The sequence below is a fragment of the Cariama cristata genome, unplaced genomic scaffold (genome assembly GCF_000690535.1).
Source record: "Cariama cristata isolate BGI_N322 unplaced genomic scaffold, ASM69053v1 scaffold4621, whole genome shotgun sequence".
Taxonomy (NCBI): domain Eukaryota; kingdom Metazoa; phylum Chordata; class Aves; order Cariamiformes; family Cariamidae; genus Cariama; species Cariama cristata.
This window is the reverse complement of record NW_009597438.1, coordinates 64,130-83,204: the sequence shown is the minus strand read 5'-3', so window position 1 is coordinate 83,204 and position 19,075 is coordinate 64,130. Positions and strand designations below refer to the sequence as shown.

The window sequence follows — 19,075 nt, the reverse complement described above, 5'->3', positions numbered from 1 at the left end:
TTTTTTTTTTTTTTTTTTTTCCTTTCTTGATATGATTTAACCCTAACCCAGTGGTCCCAGTTTCCATTGGTTTGCAGGCACCCATGTGGACCAGTGTTATGCTTTATACTCTTGCGGTTGAGCCAGCTGGAAGCAGCCATGGTGGTGGATTTGGTCCCTGGCTGCTCCTGGTGCATCGTTTCCGTGCAACAGCAAACAAGTTCCCTGCAGTCCTCTGGCACCTCTTACCTCAAATTAATGGGGAAGCGTTAAAGCGGGCTGATAGTGCTACTCTATTAGCTTTGTCCCTGTGCTCATCTCAAATCAATGTTCCCTCTAAAGCAGAGCCATTACGCCGCTTGTGGCTCCCAGGGGTCTTGGGAACCAGCTGCTTCCCCATCGGACATGAGGAGGATCGGCAGCCGGTGGGCCCTGGGGAGATACAGGGTCCTCGATGAGCTCTGCCCGACCAGCAGGCATGGTCTCTCCCTGTGGCTGGAATAAAGAAATGGAGTGGTGGGTAGCGATCGGCAGGAGGCAAAGTGTTCCCCTCGTGGCCTAGGTCACGCTTGCATGGAGGAGACTAATGAAATCAGGTAATTAGTGAGTTTGTTAATGAGCTGGGGCAGGGATATTTTGATTCGGCTGTTACAGTATCGGTGGACGGATATTTTGATCCGACTTCTACAGTATCAGTGGCTGGGGGCTTGTAGAAGTTCAGGGCTTTGGGAGGGTTGTGCTTGCCTTGTGTCCCCTTGTGGCAGTTTTTTGGTGGACTGGCAGATTCTCTTAAACAAAAAACCCAACCTCTGTTGCTTGAAAACCACACTGCCATTTGATTTATTCGTTTTTTTTGTGGCCTGATGTTTCAAATTTCAGCCCGTTCTGGGACTGTGTGTGCGACGTGAAATAAGAGACTGCACGGCTCTTGCACTGAAAAAGAGCCAGCGGTTCCATTCTGTCGATTTGCTTTGAATTTCACATTTATATTTGTGTGGCGAGAGGCATCCACGTATTACTGCTGTCGCTCGATACTAGTTTAGCACACACGATTAGATATGCCGTCTTCCTTTTGCTCTCACTCTTGCAGGCATACCACCTTGCCGGGAATCTGGCTGTCCTTGCTCTGCTGCTCCTGCCAAAGCAAGCGATGCCTGCAGAGCTGAATTATCGCACTTTTCTGCCCGCAAGGTCTGAGGCTTGTCTTGTCCCTTCTCTGACTGCCCTACAGTGGCATTTTTCCAGACTTCTTAAAATTTGGAGCTCACTTTAAAATAGCGGTGATTAGGATGAGACTGAGAAACTGAGTTCATGTGTTTCTGAGTTTGCAGCGGGGACTCAAAAAAGGGGAAAGATTGAAACAGGATTTCTGAGCTGTTGTCCTAGGACCGCTTGTGGCCCAACAGACTTTGGCAGATGGTTTGTGAAATCCTTCTCTCCCCACAAAAGCTCACGCGATGCCGCCCCTGCAAATGAGCAGGCAATCTGTTACTTCTACATTCTCTCACTTTATTTAAAGTTCAAATCTCAGCCAGGTTTGCAGGGTGTTTTGTGTTTTTTGTTTGTTTTTTTTCCTGAAAATGTTAATTGGTTCTTCAATAAATAAATAAGTAAAAACTTGGATGCACTGCTCAAACTTTCTACCTTCTAGCCATAAAGTTTTCATCTGCTCTCCCATGTCAGGGCTAACACAATCCTGTTGGTGGTTTCATCCCTTGCAGGAGCCCGTGGTACCCGGACGCCATGCAGGGCTGCGAGGATGTGGCTGAGCCGCAGCTCCCGTGCAGGAGCTGGGAGCAGAGGGGCTGCGATACCTTTGATGCTGGGTGGGAGACGAGGCAGCCCCGGTCTGCCTGGCTGCTTTGCTGTTTGAAGCGCACTCTTGGGTGGTGCCATTGTTTGTGTTGTGGCTCCGGCCCTCCCCTCCCATTCACCGCGTCTCAGCAGCATCTTTGGGGAAAAAGCCTTGATCCTGGACTTGCTCTTTTCTCGGGGTTCAGTAGGCTTTGCCATCCAAAAAGCAGGCTTTGGAAAGGGAAGGGGGGCTTTTCACAAAGCTGGGGCAAATCAAAGGGAGTCATCATAAACAACAGCTTAGAATATCTGACCTTTTCCCACTTCTCTGCTTTACGTGCCCGTACAGAGTGTGAGTGCAGCAGTGCTGCTTTTGTGGCCTCGTTGTTCTGTGCCTCCTGTCCCGTAGTTTTTGCGTCCCTTGTGTTTCCCCAGTGTGGTTTCATGGCAGGTCTCATCTCTGACATCTCCGTGGGCTTGAAGAGAGGAGGAGATCCGCAGCCCCCTGTGCATCCTTGTGCTCTCCTGCTGGTCTACCCGTTGCAGGGATCGTGGCACCAGTCAGCACAGAGAGAGCGCGTGATGTGCAGATCCATTCTGCAGCAGTGGGGTCTTGGGTGTCCTGAATGCCCCTGTCCAGGTCTCCTGCTGCCCTGTGGTTTCCTCCTTGTCCTGGCTGCCTGCATCGGGGGACAGCCTGAGAATTTTGAGGGGGATGAGTGCTGAAGGAAACCCTATAAGGCAAAGAAAACCACCCAAAATGTGGTGTTCATTTTTCTTACTCCCTTCCTCCCTCTTTTTTTTAAGCCTGCCACATGATTTAGGGAGGGCAGTAGGGCTGATAACGTTCTTCTCCAAGACTTGAGTTTGACAAGGTGGAGAGGAAACACAGCCAAGGGAGGGCAGCGGGGGAAAAAAAGAACAGGTAAGACGCTGCAGAAACTGCTCCCCCAGCAGCTGCAGTGTTTGCTGCTTTGGCAGAGGAAACCACAGGTGCAGAAGGGACCGGTGGCAGCATCTCTTCTCACCGTGCTGTGAACCAGAAATGGCAGTGCCCGGCTCCCAGGAGGTTTTTCTTTTATTCTTTGTTGTGTGGCAGCCTGAGCAAACAAACTGTGCTGCTCTTGATAACGAAAGAGGTGACATTACTAATTTATTTGCCCACCCAAATGCAGGATGTAATAGAACAGAATTAATCTCTTCTCTTTACACATCAGATGCTTGTAGCTTTGGGCAGCGGCTGTGCTTTTAGTCTCCAGTGTGTGGCTAACTGGGAGTTTAGCTGGCTGCCTTGGTTCAGTGCGGGGTGAAGTTAAATGAGGTGCTGCGAGGAACAGACATTTTATGGGTACGTCATTGCTCCCAAGCCTGGACACGGGCAGAGGCTCAAGGAAACGGGTTGGTGTTAGCTGCTGTGCCTTCATGGTCCCCACAGTCGGCTGAGCTCCTTTCACAACCCAGCATGGATGAGTCCTGCAGAATAGCAGAGAGTGGTTCAAAAGATGAGTTTCCCAGCAGCCACGGTGCCTTGGGGGGATATTTGTCCCTCGGTGGTCTTCCAGAGAAGGAAATGGCTGCAAATCCATCTGCGGCAGGGACTGCAGTGGTGGCCGGAGTGCTGCTGGCTGAGTCTCGGGACAGTGGCTGCGCGGGAGAGCTTTAATGAGGCATTTTGGATTCCTTCTCTCACTGCTGCTGCAGCCGGTTACCGAATCATCTGTATACTAACAAGCTAATCTGTGTCATTAACAGAGCCCTGTTCATCAAGACCTCCCATGATATGACAGGGCTGTAGCCACAATGCTCGCTGTATTTTAGGCTGGATTTTTTTAATTGGTGATGATGTGTATGATGCTCATCCCTGGGCACCTGCAGTGCAGCCCATGTGGATACTGAGCTGCCTCGAGATGCAGAACCAGGGTCTTAGGATTTACCTTCAGAGGGGAGGTGTTTCCTAAAAGTCTGGCTAGAAAGTTGGAGCATAAAGTCTTGAGATGCTGTGGCTTTCAGCAAGGAAGGAGCAGGGAACATCTCGAGTCCCCTCCTGGCAGCATGAGTTTAAGTTGGCACAGGGAGATTTGCCGGTCACACCTGCAGCTCAGGGAATTTGATAGCCACAGGGGCACTTTGATACCCAAAACTTGCCTGAAGTTTCCTGCCTTCCTTCCCACAGGACAGGTATTGGTACAAGAGCGAGGTTGCATCCTTAGGGCAGCAGTGTGCTTTCAGGTGCTTGTGTGAGATACGGGAGAGATGGGGATGACGAGATGACAGACCAGCTCATGAGCAGGTACCAGCGTGCATCTCAGCTATTTTCCTACAGTGTTGCTGGTCCCAACGCTTCCTCATGCTGCTGTTGTTTGTGTTTTCCAGATCAGCCAGTTATGTGGCCATACTCAGCAGTGGCAGTATCGATCCGCTAATTACCCCGAAGACCTTTTCGTTGACAAGAAAGTCCTGAAGGTGACTGACATTGAACAAGAAGAAACTTTGTCGAGCAGGAGGAGGTGAGAATGCTTGGGTTGAGCGCAGTGCCCGCAGGATGGGCTGCAGGGGCGGTTGCCATACGGGGTGGCCCCGTGAAAGCAGATGGAAGAGTCCCTTATTTCCCTTACCCGTAAACCTGCAGCTGGTTTTGACTCTCAACATCACAGCTGCTCTATGGCTGGCTCTGAAGTGCAGTGAGGTGTCTACATGTGTTTTCTCACCCAGTGCATCTATTTTTTTTTTTAACCTGTAAAACTGCCTCCTGCTTTTCATCTTTTTTTTGCTTTTTTGCAACGCACCAGGCACCGACATTCATACACCAAATGCCTTGTCTGGGTTTCTTGGGAACTGCTGTAGTGCCAGAAATACTCGCAGGTGTAGTTCTATCTGGAAATGGGCACTCTAGCATGAAATGTTGCGTGTAACACTGTATGTAGGTAAGGGAGACCCATTTAACTTTTTTTTTGTGCAGTCTTTTACGGTAGTCCAGGAATGTTAACAGCCTTTTACTGAATATTTTCAAAGTGAAGCAGGTACCTCTGTTGCTGGCACTGCACCCTGTGCTTCCTTCTCTCTCCGAGTAGAAACCGTAAATCAGTGGGCTCGTGCTGGTGTGTCAGGGAGAAGCACCTCCCCTCTGGATCTGAAAGCACACCCAGAGACGTGTGGTGCCTTTACTGTTGCCTTAATACAAGAAAAATCCCTGCAGAAGAGAAACAGGCAAGCTTGGCAATTTTTGGAACTAGAGATAGACTAAGTTGGATGGATTTCTCTTTAAAGAGTAGCAGGGCCACATTCTTGGTATGCTTCCCATGAGATACAGGCTTGCATTCCTCCGTTGTCTCAACACGTCGGAGAGTTACATAGCCCAGGCTCCACTGGAGATGTCCTTTGAGGACTGTGAAGTCTAATGAAATCTGCTGTGATGAATTATGTGAGCTCATACCTGCAGATACAGAGGAGTTTCTCCCTACCCGTCCCCTCCCTGCCTGGCAGGGAGCTCTGCTCCCCAGCAGTTTCCATAGAATCATAGAATGGTTTGGTTGGAAGGGACCTTAAAGACCATCCAGTTCTAACTCCCTGCCATGAGCAGGGACACCTTCCACCAGACCAGGTTGCTCAAAGCCCCATCCAACCTGGCCTTGACACTTCCAGGGATGGGGCATCCACAGCTTCTCTGGGCAACCTGTGCCACTGCCTCACCACCCTCACCGTGAAGAATTTCTTCCCTATATCTAACGTAAATCTTCTGTCTTTCAGTTTAAAGTGATTGCCCCTTGTCCTTTCACTACCTGCCCTTGTAAGAAGTCCCTCCCCAGCTTTCTTCTGTCCATTCTCCCCAGCACTGCTGGGGTCTGCAGAACGGGGAGGAAGGCAGTGCCTAGGATGTAAGGAGCTGGGTGCGATGGGCAGTGTAGGGCTCGTCCTGCTCAGGGTTTGGTGTCACCGAAGATCGGGGTCTTGCCTCATTTTGGCTTTCAAAATGCTGTTGATTGGACCTCCTGCCCCACTGTAAGCCCCGTGCAGGAGATGGCCATAGGAGGTGGTTCATGCAGGAGGTGAATGTCTGAAGCACCCCTTCACTTTGTGCAAGGGAGTTGTGGGCTGAACTCTCAGCCTTTGACTTCTCAGGCAAACCCTTGTTTATTGGCATGGACAGCGAAGGATGGGTTTGGTGACCTGAGGGAGGACTTGGGTGGCCCTCGGCCTCCATCAGCTTCTGGTTCTGCCTGCATAGGCTGCGTCAGGTTGATCAGGGCAGGAACAGGCTCCTGGTTGGCAAGAAGGCAGAGCAGAGCAGCGCAGGCCACCTTCGCTGGCGCTGGGGCATCTTTGCCTTGTTTCACCTGCCCCCAGCTGGCAGTCGGGGGCTTCATCTGGAGAGGGAACTCCACAAAATCCCCACGCAAAGAGAAACAAAGAGGGATGGAGGGAGCTGGGCACTCCCTCTGCACTCAAGCCTGCCTAAGCTTGCTCTGTCTGACAGCCTGGCACTGCTGGGCAGCTCCCCACAGCTGGCAGGGCACGGAGGTCCCACCGCTGCGGGCACCAAGGGGGTGCCCCTCAGAGTGCTCCCGGCTTGAGGTGCTGATTCCTTGTCATCCCTCCCAGGGAGGAGGAAGGCCAAGAAATAACTCCTGGCCAAAGGGGAAAATGTGCTGAACCCGAGCCAGGAGATTGTGAGGCCAAGTCTTACTTCCTCCAGTCCCTGCTATTCATATTTTCATACTTTTTGTGCCATTTACCTATTAAATCTGCCACTATTTCCCTGTGACGGCTGCTGAACGCCCCCGAGGGGACAGACCCGGGCTGGAGGGATGGACACATCCCACTCCTGCAGCCCCTGTCCCCGTTCTAGCAGCTGTCAGAGACCCCTGGGGTCAGCCTGTGTCCTGGCACCTCTGGACCGATGCTGAAGGGGACCTTCCAGGGACAAAGATCCTTGGTGCTGGGAAGGGAAGGCGCAGGGTGGGGATGCAGCCTGATTCGCATCCCCTGTGTCTGGTGCAAGCGCTGCTCCTGCCGCTCCTCCTGCCTTCCCAGGACAGAGCCATTTTGCTGAGTGTAACCTGCCCCTGCGAATGCAGACTGTGACCCTGCAGCCAGCCCAGCATACGCCTTGAAATCATGTATTTTTGACAGTGTAGCATGAAACCCAGTGTTATCCATCTGTACAGGTCTGCACAGAGAGTGTCTGCTCTACCACCAAAAACGCCACCTGCCCTTGCAAGGATGTTGGATGGGTGATGTCAGGCAGCCAAAGTGACGAGGCTGTTCTTTCCTGAAGGACCTCTGTTGCCTTCTGCAAAGCGGAGGGGACTGCTGGCAGCCTGAGCACTTGCTGCTCAGATGCACCCCATGTATGCACAGCCTGAGCCAGCAGTACCTTTCCTTAGGTGCTGTGAGAGCGCAGAGAGTGTGGCTGGCTTTGGCATGCTGCATGGTTGGGCTGAGTTTTTGCTGCCCCAGCATCCCTCCTGTCACAGGCAGTTTTGCCCTGAGGAACAGGGATTCAGTCCTTGACAGAATAACATCAGGGGACAATGCAAAATGCTCCTTGAGGTCAGAAATAAGACTGATGCTTCATGGTTTGATTGCACCCAGCTACTTGCTTGCTTGTGTTTGTGTGACTATCTTCACTGGTTAAAAAGCACCAACCCCATCTTTGTTTCCTCTTTTAACTGCGCACCATTTTTCCCTCCTTTCTTCCAGGGAACTCATTGCGAAGCTGAAGTCCCACAGCAGTTTTTACAGCAGCTTGCCAGAGTATATATGCAACCACAGCTCTGCTGTTCAGAACGACACTCTTTGCTGGAATGGACAAGAAGTCGTGGAAAGGTAAATCACATCTCCCTTCCCCTCCCTCTCCCCCAGCACTGCTTATCTTTTATTAACCAAGCGCAGGAGTGGTCTGTGACCAGGACACTGCTCGTTCCCTTAAGAAACCTTTTGCAGAGCCAGTGTTAAGCTGCGCTGCAGCACAGATGGATATGCAAAGTCTGCACAGAGAGGAGAAGTGGTTGTGTGCTGCCCTCCACTGAGTTTTCTGCACTCTGCTGTGAAAACCCTGCAGCTGTGACTGGTTTTGATCGGAGTGGGTTGGTAGTAGTAAGCCAGAGAGAGGAGAGCAGCAGCAGCTCAGCGCAGCTGTGCTCCCGTGGGAAGGTGCACCGTGGTGCCGGAGTAGTTCCTCCGGAGCAGCGATGGGGGCACGGCCACCATGCACTGCGTTGGGGTGGAGATGTCTCCAGTCTGGCTGCATGCAGTGGGAGCCAGACAGCACGGCTGGCATCCCTTGCCCCATCCAGGGAGTGGCAAGGAAGACCACCTTGTTGGGTTTCTCCTTGGCCATGGCTCTGTGCTGGAAGAGGTCAGGACCACTGAGCTCTGGTGGTGCCAGTGCTGCCGTCTGACTGTCTGCCCGCAACCGAACCCTGGCTGTCCTCTCTGGATGGAGCCATTCACACCAGGGTCTGGCTTGTGCCCTGGATGCTTTTCCCTGCCCCACTTGCTGGTTCTGAGGATGTCCTGGTGGTAACAGTGAGGTTAATGAAAACAGGCACATACAGGATTCATAGCATAAAGGGGAAGGAAGTGTTAATAGAAATTGAGATTTTTCTTGCAAAAAATGCCCCTTGGGAATGTTAAAGAATGTGGAAATAGAACTTGGAAATGTTTTTTATAATTATACATAAATCTCCTCTAATCACCCTACTTTGCAAAACATCCTTTGCTATTAAGTAGTTTGCATAAGGGAAGAAATAGAAATAAAGTCAGGAAGTGGTGAAATGTTGAGATATTAATTACGACTTCTTGATCAGTAACCTCAGGTGGTAATTAGCCTGTACTTGCAATACTGACCTGAAACACTGAAGGGACCAAAATAGCATCAAACTATATTTTCAGAAAAATTACTCAAGCATCTAAGATCACACGCTTAATAAAATGTACTTACTTTGCCTAAAGAAAAATGTGTCCTCTATCTGTACTTATTTCTGGAAAATCTTGAGTTTCCATGCTAAGTGAGAAGTTCAATTGGAAAAAAAAGATTATTTCAATATTGTCTCACTGCTTGTTAATTAAAACTTCTTAAACAGTGCTATAAACGTCGCAGCTTTGCAGAGGAGGACCTAGGGTGACATCTTTGCTTATGACAGTTCACTGGGGCCATGGCCAGTGGCCCTGGTCCAGGTCCTACTGACACCACGGCTGGGTGAAGTGGCATCAATGGAAAGATGCTGAGTCCAGATCCTCCCAGAAATGTAAGTTCAGAGTTACTTGCAGATTAAACATGAATTTAGATGATAGCTTTCTTCAGCTCTCCGCTGAGAATATCAGTGGACAGGCAGAGATGTCACCTTAGGTCCCCTGCCGCGATGCTGCGGTGTTCGTGGCATAAAACAGCAGGTCCCGTAGGTACCACGGCATGTGGAGGGGGCAAAGGCAGGGGGAGGATAAAGTGTGTGTGCGAAGAGGGCAGCAGGATTTCAGCCTCTGGCTGCCTGGCTGTTAAGTTGAGGATTAAATCCTCTGCTGTGCTTGAAGAGAAGTGTGCCTTTCCACTGCCCCCTCCTTGTCCGCTCTGATCTGTTGCACAGATGTCACCACCTCTGCCAGCTCCTATGAAATATTAGTAACAGCTCCCTTGCAGGCAGGTATTGGAGGGTTTTTTTGCTGCAAGCAGAGAGGAGCGCTGAGAGGTAAATCCCCCATCCCCTCGCAGGGACGTCAGTGGTATCCTGGAGGGGGAAACCCTTGCTGGCTGGGCCAGGAAAGCAGTGTGGGTGGTAGCTCACACAGAGGAAGAGAATTGAACACCCTTGTGAAAGCAGAGTGTTCAACAGGGAGGGCAAATGGATGCACAAAGTGGAAATAGTTGTTGGCCCTTAAATACATTGTCTGCATTTCCACCTTGTATTTTTGGCATCTGCAGCTGTAACGCTTGCCGGGGTGACCCTCTCCTCTCCATAGGCTGAGAAAATGTCTCATGCCTGGTGGTATTTCTGCTGATGAAACTACAGGGGGAACTCAGCTAGATAAAGCCGAACTAAGATAATGGTCCAGGGTGCTCCTTTCCCAGGGCCCATTTGCAGAACGTTTCAAATAGAAGCAAACATGTAGTTAAAATGGTCTCTAGAGCAGATTGCATTGCTTTATGTGGAACCAAAACTGACTGCCTCATGCTTGGACTTCCCAGTGTGGCATCTCTTTTCAGAGTGTCTGGGAGGATTCTGAAAATCAGGAGCATTTAAGGTAATGGTGCTCGAGTACCACCAGTGTCTTTATTTCAGTGTTTTCCCCAAGAGGGAGCCAAGCAGCTGTTCACCGTGTAGGAGCTCTTTTGCAAGCTGCTCCGAGAGTGTGCCTTACGTACTGGAGTGTTTCTGGTGTGGCTACAGCAATTCTCCTGCTGGACTGATAGCACTTCTTGGTCCTCAAACTCCATCTTGCCACTTTTTGCCAGAAACTTGGTGGTTTTTGAATATCTAGTATTAATTTCAGCATGCTGACCTGGTAGTTGTCCCCCACATGTAGTGGCTGCCAGAAGGAGGTGTCTGAATTTCTAGGTTTTGTGCATGTAAAAATATACTTTATATCTTAATGTTTCCCTCTTGCTTTATTGGACTCTGGCTTTTGCAAATCAGATCTTCCTGACTGAAAATTCAGCAGACTGAACAGGAGGAGACACTTACACTTAACCTGCTGTTTGTGGTTGCTGTAGCTGGATGCGTTTCACCTCGGGACAGGATTGAGTTGCCTGAGCCACGTGCAGCCTGAGACCTCTCTGAGTTTCTGGGACATCCAGAGGAAGATCTGAGACCACCCGTGTCCCTGTGGAGTGGCAGCTGGGGCTCGAGGGAGACATCTTGTGATTCCTATAGCAATATGAAGTGCCCACCCTAGGGATAGATTAGAAAGCACCTGCCAAAGCTGCTGAAAGCCTTGCAGCATCAGGTGAAGACCAGGGGAGAGCGATGGTTGGGTGGATGCTGTGTTTCCGTATGTTTCCATGTCTGGTGCTGCACAGATGATGGATAAAACAGCTCTGGCATTGCTGTGTCAGTGAGCTCGGTGTGAGCATCCATATGGACGTGTCTGGGCTTTGGTGGTGTTCCTGTAGGGTTTGTGGCTATTTACCTCTCACATCTTTAATGCAGTGCCCAAGTGTTAATTAAGTTAGAAAGGAGCCCAACTGGTTTATGCGTTTCGTGACCTCTCTGTCATGACAAAATTTGCTAGGTATTCTAAGCACTTTTCCTATAACATGTTAAATCAAGCCGGGAATAGCAGCTTCACAGCCCATTGCCAATGCACTCAAGTACTAGATAATACTGACAATATGTATCCTGTTATTTGATGCAAACAGTCCCTTCTGCACCCTACGCTCCTCCTCTTGTGGTTTTTCTGGGTCGGTGTTTGCTCTGTCCTGTTTATCCCAGTGCTTTGCTATCAGCAGAGAGTGAGGGTGTCCCTCCTCCCTGCAAACCAGACATGCTCAATGCCTTTCCACTGGGTCTCATTTCCCAGTTTGAGCCTTGAACTGTCCTTGGTTTGCTCCTTGACCTTAACTCCCTCTGCCCTGATTGAACATGGCATGTTCGTCTGGGACTCCTATACAATGCAGCTGGCTGGAGTATTTTATTGTGCTTTTCTCCTGACACAACGAACTGTTTCAGTGCAGGCCTGGGCGGACTCTACTTTGTTTGTCATGGTGATTGAGGTCCGACTCTACTTGAGCTATGTTCTCGTTTCATCCCTGGCTCCGAGATTTCTGACTGATGGAGCAGGGTTATGCATGCAGCGGGAGTGCTCCTTGCCTGATGCAGCCCCTTGCAACCCCCTGAAACTAAGAGCTCTGAGGACCTGCTTGACCGAGGGCTTTCTACACCTTGCCTTGTGGTGGGGATGCCATGCAATGTGCTCTGCTGATGGGTCAGGATCACTCATCCTCCTTTGTGTATTCTAGCGTTTTTAATATGATTCATCCCTCAGTTTCTTTTACTAAGTCTTACTTTGTGGTCCTTTGTCCATCTCATTTACTTCTCCAGGTTGGACCATCTAATGGCAAGAATTCATCCTCCTTCCTGAGGTTTGACCTGTGGGTTAATAATTTGATTGCCATCCCTTATGTGGGTTTAGAACATGGTGCCTTGAAATAACAGCTTGCAAACAGTGGCAACCATACAAGGAAGGTTGATATTTCTGGTCATGCCGAGCAGTGCCTGTGTCTTTTGCTGTACTGTTGCTGCATGGTTGAAGAACATAAGCCAAAGTGGGAAGAAAAAATAAAAGGCGACACATTGCTGCTTTTTGCACTTTTCAAAGTGTGCAAAAACATATTGTGCTTTTATGGGATGCCACAAAGGTTCACAGCAAAAGCCACAAGTGGCACACTCTACCGCTTGCAAAGAACTTAATGAGGGGTCACGGTGTTTGTGGTAGCTGGGGCCCAGACCTGCTGGATCTCCCCCTGTATCTGTGCATCCCTGTGCACCTCTTTGCAGCTTTCCTGGGCTTGATTAATTGACAGGCACTTCCTTGAGATAGCAGAGGGCTGAATGTGTAGACAGGATGAGTGTGCAACAGCTTAAACCTACCTAAACAAGGATTGCTGTCATGCCCTTCCTTGCCTCTGCCTTCATGCTGCATCCTCCCGCCTGCCCTCATGCTGGTGGTGTTGGGTGGTGAGAAGATGTTTTCCAGCCTCTCTTATCCTTATCTCCATCCAATGTAGAGAAAAACCAGAGGGTGATTCTTATCACTGAAGTCCTGACTGAACAATTGTCTCATTTAAAGACTTGAGCTTAAGTCGAGTGGGTGTTGAGATATTGAACTCTTCTCAGTTTCCATGGGAGTTAGGCATCTGAATCTCAAAGGTGATTTGAGCCTTATATATAGTATCAGGGTTTTGCAGCATTTAATACTAAAAGCCTATTAAAATCTAGATTCTCAGGGTTTAATAATCTGCTTACACGAGTATATTCCTTTCAAGCTGTTCTGAATAGAATGACAGCAACATTTGCCCACTGCAAAACTTATAAGCACATTAAGTATTATTGTTAGATACTGCTATTTCCAAATTTCTCAAGACAAACTTGTACATTAATCTAAATCACCAGCATAACTCTTGTTCCTTTTATACCAATTCCAAATTAATATATTTTTAGCACTTTGCCAGATTCTTTTCTTCAAGCTAGAAGTCTCAGATTACCCTGCTGTTGCCAACGTACTGTGGTTTGTTTTAATCATACAAATCATAAACAATGAAGGCACAATTGGAAGCAAAAGAGAAAAATGAGATTCTGTAATTGGAACAAAGGAAATTCCATGCCAGCAATAACCCTTTAGTTCATGAAGGTTTTGGTTATTTCTGGCAGTGCTGCAAAATATCTGATACAATGGAGTCCCCGAAGAGGGAGGCTGTATAACTTTTCAAGCACATAAAACACAGCTTTGTAGCAAATGTAAGCTATAATGAAAGGATAGTAGGCAAATGCAGTGGGTTATTGAGTGGCCATAATTTTTTCCAGAGTATTTCAGAAATGAAGATCATGAATCTTCCTCTATTAAGCTTGCTGCTTGGTCTCAGGTTTAGCCAATTTTTCCGTAATCTATTTGTCTTGAACTTTACTCAACTGAAGTAAGAATGGAGGGAGACTTCTGGCTGTCCTTCTATGCTACAAACTGCTATCATTTTCCTATGAATATTACAATTTGTACTGTTCCTTCTTAAAGTCCCATCTCCCAGAACCAGGTGATTATCTGAGACTTCATGTTTATGACCAAAGTAACATCTGCAGCACGCTTACTGGGTGTAGCGCATTGCGTAGGGTGGTTGAGAAGAGGCAGCACTTCCCTTTGACCGGGAACCGATGCAGCAGGATCTGAGAGAGCTCTCAGGGTAGTGAGAACAGGCTGCAAGGTGTTGATATTTGGAAATCCAGAAGAAAATTGCTCCTTTTTATTTAGGTGAGAACACTCCCCACTGAGAATGTTGGATCTTCCTGGTTGCTTTTGAAGAAGCTTGCTCAGAACTGCTGGTGGTGTAAATTGACTGCGGTGTTGTGAGCTCTGCAGTGACTGCAAGCACTCGCTGCAAGCAAGCAACCGAGTGCATGTTGCAAGCCAGGATAGCACACAAGACCCACACACCCCACCTCTCTCCTGCCACTTGCACCCTCATGTAACGGATGCCTGCATATGGTCAAGGGATGGTGGGACCATGCAGCCCATGTGGAAGAGGACACCTGGGATGGACCCTCACCCCACACCCAGCTCGTGTCTGGACTGGGGTAATTGGTGTGATTGACCAGGTATCTCTGGACAGTCTCTCTTTAGAGAGGAAACTGTCAGGGAAAGAAATTATCACCTCTTCTTGGAGGCTTATTGACTTGTCCAGGAGTTACTCCCTGTCAGCAGGGTGGGATGAGTGGGCTGTAAGCAGCTCTTCCAGCCTTTTGGCTCCTGCCACTTGCACTGCTGATGTGACACAAAGGTTGTCCCACTAAAACAAAAGGCAGCAGGGCCAGAGAGTAAAATGTTGGCATCACTGCTGCACCCACCTTTACTGGCCCGTGAAAACCAGCTGGAGATAAGACTTGGGTTCCTGCCAGGAGTGTGGAGGAGAAACTTTTCTTTCCTGTCTCTCCTTTTCCATATCTTTTTGCCTCCTAAGTGGTCAGGACTTGGTGTCGCCAGCCCACATGGCCCATGGTACGTTGTGTCTTGAAGCGCAGAACAGCTTCAGGGGATTGTGGGCACTGGAAATGCTGCTTTCTCAAGCTGGATTGTTAAGTTCTGTGTGGTGAAACCTCTTCTCTTGTATGGTAGTCCTGTCTTGTAGCAGTCTGTGTTGTATTTGCCCCCCATTCACTCCCTCAAACAGGTATGATTCAGTCAACAGAGACAGTAGAGGAAGAGCCTGCAAGGGATACCATGCCATTTAGATTGTGGAGCTGCATTTGAATAAATACTTTGCAACTGGGCGGCAGGCATAAATTAATTGTTATCTGAATGACAAACTTACTTTCCTTTTTCTAAAAGGTGTAATTCTTTATGTTTGACTTACAGGATTACTTTCTCTAAATCACACATCAGACATTGCAGTTACTCATCTCTAAGCCTAGCATGAACACACATTTTACATTCATTGCCATATATTTAAATTGCATTTGTCATCTTGTCTTCTTTGCTTTAAAATGAAAGCCTAGAAGGAGCTGCATTTGGACTGGAATGACCAAATGTTCACAGAAGATGTGTGTGGATGGTGAGGAGGAAAGGAGGGGAAAATCCCTTAATTCGACTGCATACTTTGGCATTTATGGCTGATGGATGAGAAAGAGTAGGAAGGGTCTGTAGTTGTGCTATCCCCACAGAAGACCTCAGATAATTAGTGTTTTCATCAGGTGGTTGTCTTTAAAGACATTTTGAGTGAAGGCTGCTTATCAGCACATTTTACAGCATGACATTTGTCTTTGGAAAATACCATGTCCCCAGCAAGAGCCCATACCCAGGGAGCCCAGGCAAGGAGATGCTGCTGACTGACGTCAAGACACGTCAAAGAGGAAAGTATTTTGGGCTTTGCTTATGAAGTGGAAGCCAGACCATGCTCATGTTGCAAGACTGATATCCCTTCGGTGCAGGGACCCCCTGGGACCATGGAGTGGACTATAACTGCTGTGCATATTTGCTGTTTGATGCCGATGTCACCATGGCAGAGGTATGCGATGGGTTTCATGGAATGGCACAAGTGTCCTGCAGAAGAAGCTGTTTTATTGGCATACGTTGAAAGCAGCTCGAAATGGTTCTGAGACTTCTTCTTTTCTGTACTGTGACTGGAGAACATGGGAGGAAGGTGACACTTTGGTCTTGCTTTGCAGTGGGACCTGTGAGCCTACCAGCCCTGCAGCAGCCTGGTGGGACATAGGGGACCCTCTATGGGGACTGCCCTGGGAACCCCTTGTCCTCCAGCTCGGTGGGGGCTGCAAAGGCATCTCTCTGCCATATTAAGGCCTGGCTGCTTGGCCCAGGCTGCAGGGAGGGATGCCAGCTGCCTTTTCCAGCTTTTCTGGCATTTCAGGAATGCCCATCCCTCACTGAAGCTACATTTCAAAGTCTTTAACCCTTCAGTTGGCTGCATCCCGCATTCCTGGATGTGTGCCACCCTGGCCCTGGTGGGGGGGTGACACCACTCAGCCAAGGGATGAGCTGGTGTCCCCCTCGTACCTGAGCACATCAGGAGGTCTTGGCTTCGCAGTGCAGAGGCAGCATGTCCTGAAGCAGCCAAGCCATGCAGGAGCATGTCTCTGGCTATTTGGGTGTAGCATGTTCCCATGCACCTTCTTTGAGATTCATGCTTAAAGATGTGCAGCTTACAGTGCCTGCTACCTTGCTGCTTCAAATAACTTGTGTAATGAGGCAAATGGTTCATTTTGAGCCTAGTACGTACCCTTGTACCTGGCCAGGTGGGAAGCACCAGGCAATGGCACTCTACTTCTCCAGCATCACTGTTTTCAGTCGAGATCCCTCTGCACACGCTTTCAGGTTTCCTTCCTTCTCTGGTAGACTTGACCCCCTAAGGAGGGTAGTTTGAGGTCCTCACCACCCCAGCAGAGCCTTCTGCAGAACAGTTTTACTCTTTGGACACATAGTTATGGTATACTGCTGCTGTAGTACTATGTTCCTCCCTCCTGTACGACATTGCTAGGCTACAGAAATCTTCTCTGGTAGTGGTTGTGTGGATTTCAGAAGGGGTTTCGCCCACTCAAACACAAGATACTGAGTTTCTTTGTCTAAAACTGTTTAGGAGAGAGATTATATTAATTTAAGTATGCACCAAATAGGCTTGGTTCTGCTTTTGCTAAAACCTGTGGGAGATTTATCCTGCTAGTTAAAATGCTTAAACCACAGGAGACTTTTCAGCAATGTACTTTAAAGTTCCATCAGTGTTTTTAAATTAAATTTACAGTGACACCAAAACCGGTAATTTCTTTGGCATCCAGAAAAAGTCATGCGTCTTGTGGATGTTTATCTTCAGTCGCCAGATGTGTTTGTCAGATTGGCACGGCTGCATTAAGTGACTGTGTGACAAATAAGCAACAGGTTTAATGGTTCACTGCTTCCAATGCCTTATTCCCTTGCAAAAAGTTAAGCTCAAGTATTTGCAGAGCTGGGCAGGTCTGTGCTTGCGGCAGCAGCATCTTCCCACGAGATGGTGCTCGGAGCATGCGGTCCCACCAACCCTATGGACCAGGACACCAGACCTTCTCCTGGGCATGGGCTGCTGCAGGCTGGCATCCAGCCTGGTGCTCTCTGGCCCCACTTCTCCCAGTCACTTAGCTTTCTGCCTACAACAAGCCTCTGACTACATGTATAAGTGCTTTTCTGAGCTGGGAGCTATTGTGTCTGAGGTATAGCTGTGTGTTGTACTTCCTAGGATAATTCAACTATTTAAAAAAAAAATAAAAATCAGCGTGTTTTGCAAAATGTTGAGCCCTAACGGGAGGTCGCAGCATGGGGAAAGGTGTCTGGGTGGAAAACAGAGGTGTCGGAGTCGGTATGGTACGCCTGAGCAGCACCGTGATGCAGCTGAAGCGCTGCGTGGTGGGTTGACTGTGCAGCAGCTGCCCCAGTGTTGAGGAGCTGGTGGGGCTTGGGAGACCCAGGTTGATCTCTCTGCTTTGCAGTGACACTTCTTCTGTACCTAGATGAGTTTTTTTATGTCTGGAAACGGGAATATACACAGGCGTGCGCTCCTCTGTTAGAGACACAAACACAAACACTCCCATCCTTCTTCGTCCGTCATCTCTTTCAGTGAAGCATCTCGCGGGGTCTTCAGCCCTCAGCTGAGCTGTGTATGGGGACTGCCCAGTGCTGGGGACCCAGCTGGGGATGCAGAGCGCTCCTGTACATATAACTCCTGCTCCAAAAAAGCCTTGGAGTGGAAATCGGCCTCAGTCGTGTATTTTAAATGATGCAAATATTTCAAGTCAGGGGCAGCTTCCTGCTGCACCAGTATAAACCCAGGGTTGCCTCTGCATCCCCACATGTCTGAGTTGGTCTCATTCCTCATTCAGAGTTTAAGTGGGGCCAACCCCCTGTGTATGCCTGAAACCCTCAGTGTGCCCTGACAGCTGTTGGGGCTGAATGTCCCCATGCCTCTTGCTTTCTCCCCCAGCAAAGCATCCTCCCTGAGCTGGCCCCACTATCCCTTCTGTCTTCCTCCCCTCCTTTAAATCCCTGCTGAAGTCCCACTTCCTCCCCAAAGCCTCTGTGAAATGGGCCGAGCTCACCCGGCAGCGTGGGGTGAAGGATTAGTGGGCAGGGGAGCGGGGAGCTGGCAGACGGGGAAACAGTCACTGGGGCTGGTGCTGGGAGTTGGGTAAGGACATGATGTGTAGGAGATGAATCGCAGAAAGGAATATTCATTGTGTTTACCCACAGCACTGGAAAAACAGACGTACAGTAAAGCAGACTGATGCTTGGCGTTATCTCAGTGCTCTCACTTTTGTAGGCTCTGCCGGGGTTTGGCAGCGTGTGCTCAGGCTGTCAGCTCTTGGAGACGAGGACTTGTTTTGTGCTTGTAGAGTACTGCAGCCCCGTCATTGGGACGGTGATGAATACCAACAACCCACAGCTCGAGAAGGCACCCGTGTGCCTGGGGCTGCCAGCAGTCGGTGGTGGCAGCCGCTTGCTCTGAAGCAGAGTTTGAGGTTGGTGTGGAAGTGCTTGTCTTACATCCTGAGCATCATGGGCTGTTACCCAGGTACTGAGTGTAGAAACACGTTCCTCCAAAGGCAAGCATGCAGCAATCCCTCGGTCCTACTTCTTCTCACTTTTATTGTTCTGATAAACTTTGCCATTCCATAAATTTTGAGGCAGTGAATTTATATTTCTTTCCTAATTGCCGATGAAAAAGCTGAGCACAGGCTTGGCTGCCCAGGCAGCTCAGGGAGGGTCTGTGTGGAGAGCTGCATCTGGAGGTCTTTCCACCAGCTCTGAATCTGCTTTATGGGTGCTTTACCGACTTGCACGGTACCTGTGTAAATGGAGATGTTGCATGGTGCAGAGCCCAGCACCTTACCAAAGTCAGGGTACATTCTGTCTAAGCAGTTACTTTGATCCCCAAGGCTGGATCTCATCAAAGACTGAAATCAGGATTGTTTGACACCACCTATTTTCCATTAGCAATGTTGACAGCATTAATTATATTTTGATGCTTTAATTCTTTATTATTGAAATCACACATCAGTGATAGTCATTATTTTGCAAGGGGGTTGATGTTACGCTAATCAGCTTGCCGTTAACTGGGTCA

At 49.0% G+C, this 19,075-nt stretch overlaps 1 protein-coding gene across 1 annotated transcript in view; it reads left to right on the top strand.

The window, feature by feature from the left end:
- LOC104168310 (glypican-3-like) overlaps window positions 1-19,075 on the top strand; it is a 74,136-nt gene that overhangs the window by 10,829 nt on the left and 44,232 nt on the right. Inside the window, exons 2-3 of the mRNA XM_009708874.1 lie at window positions 4,147-4,280; window positions 7,474-7,599. Of these exons, the coding sequence (XP_009707176.1) occupies window positions 4,147-4,280; window positions 7,474-7,599 (260 nt within the window). The remainder of the gene's footprint in view (window positions 1-4,146; window positions 4,281-7,473; window positions 7,600-19,075) is intronic.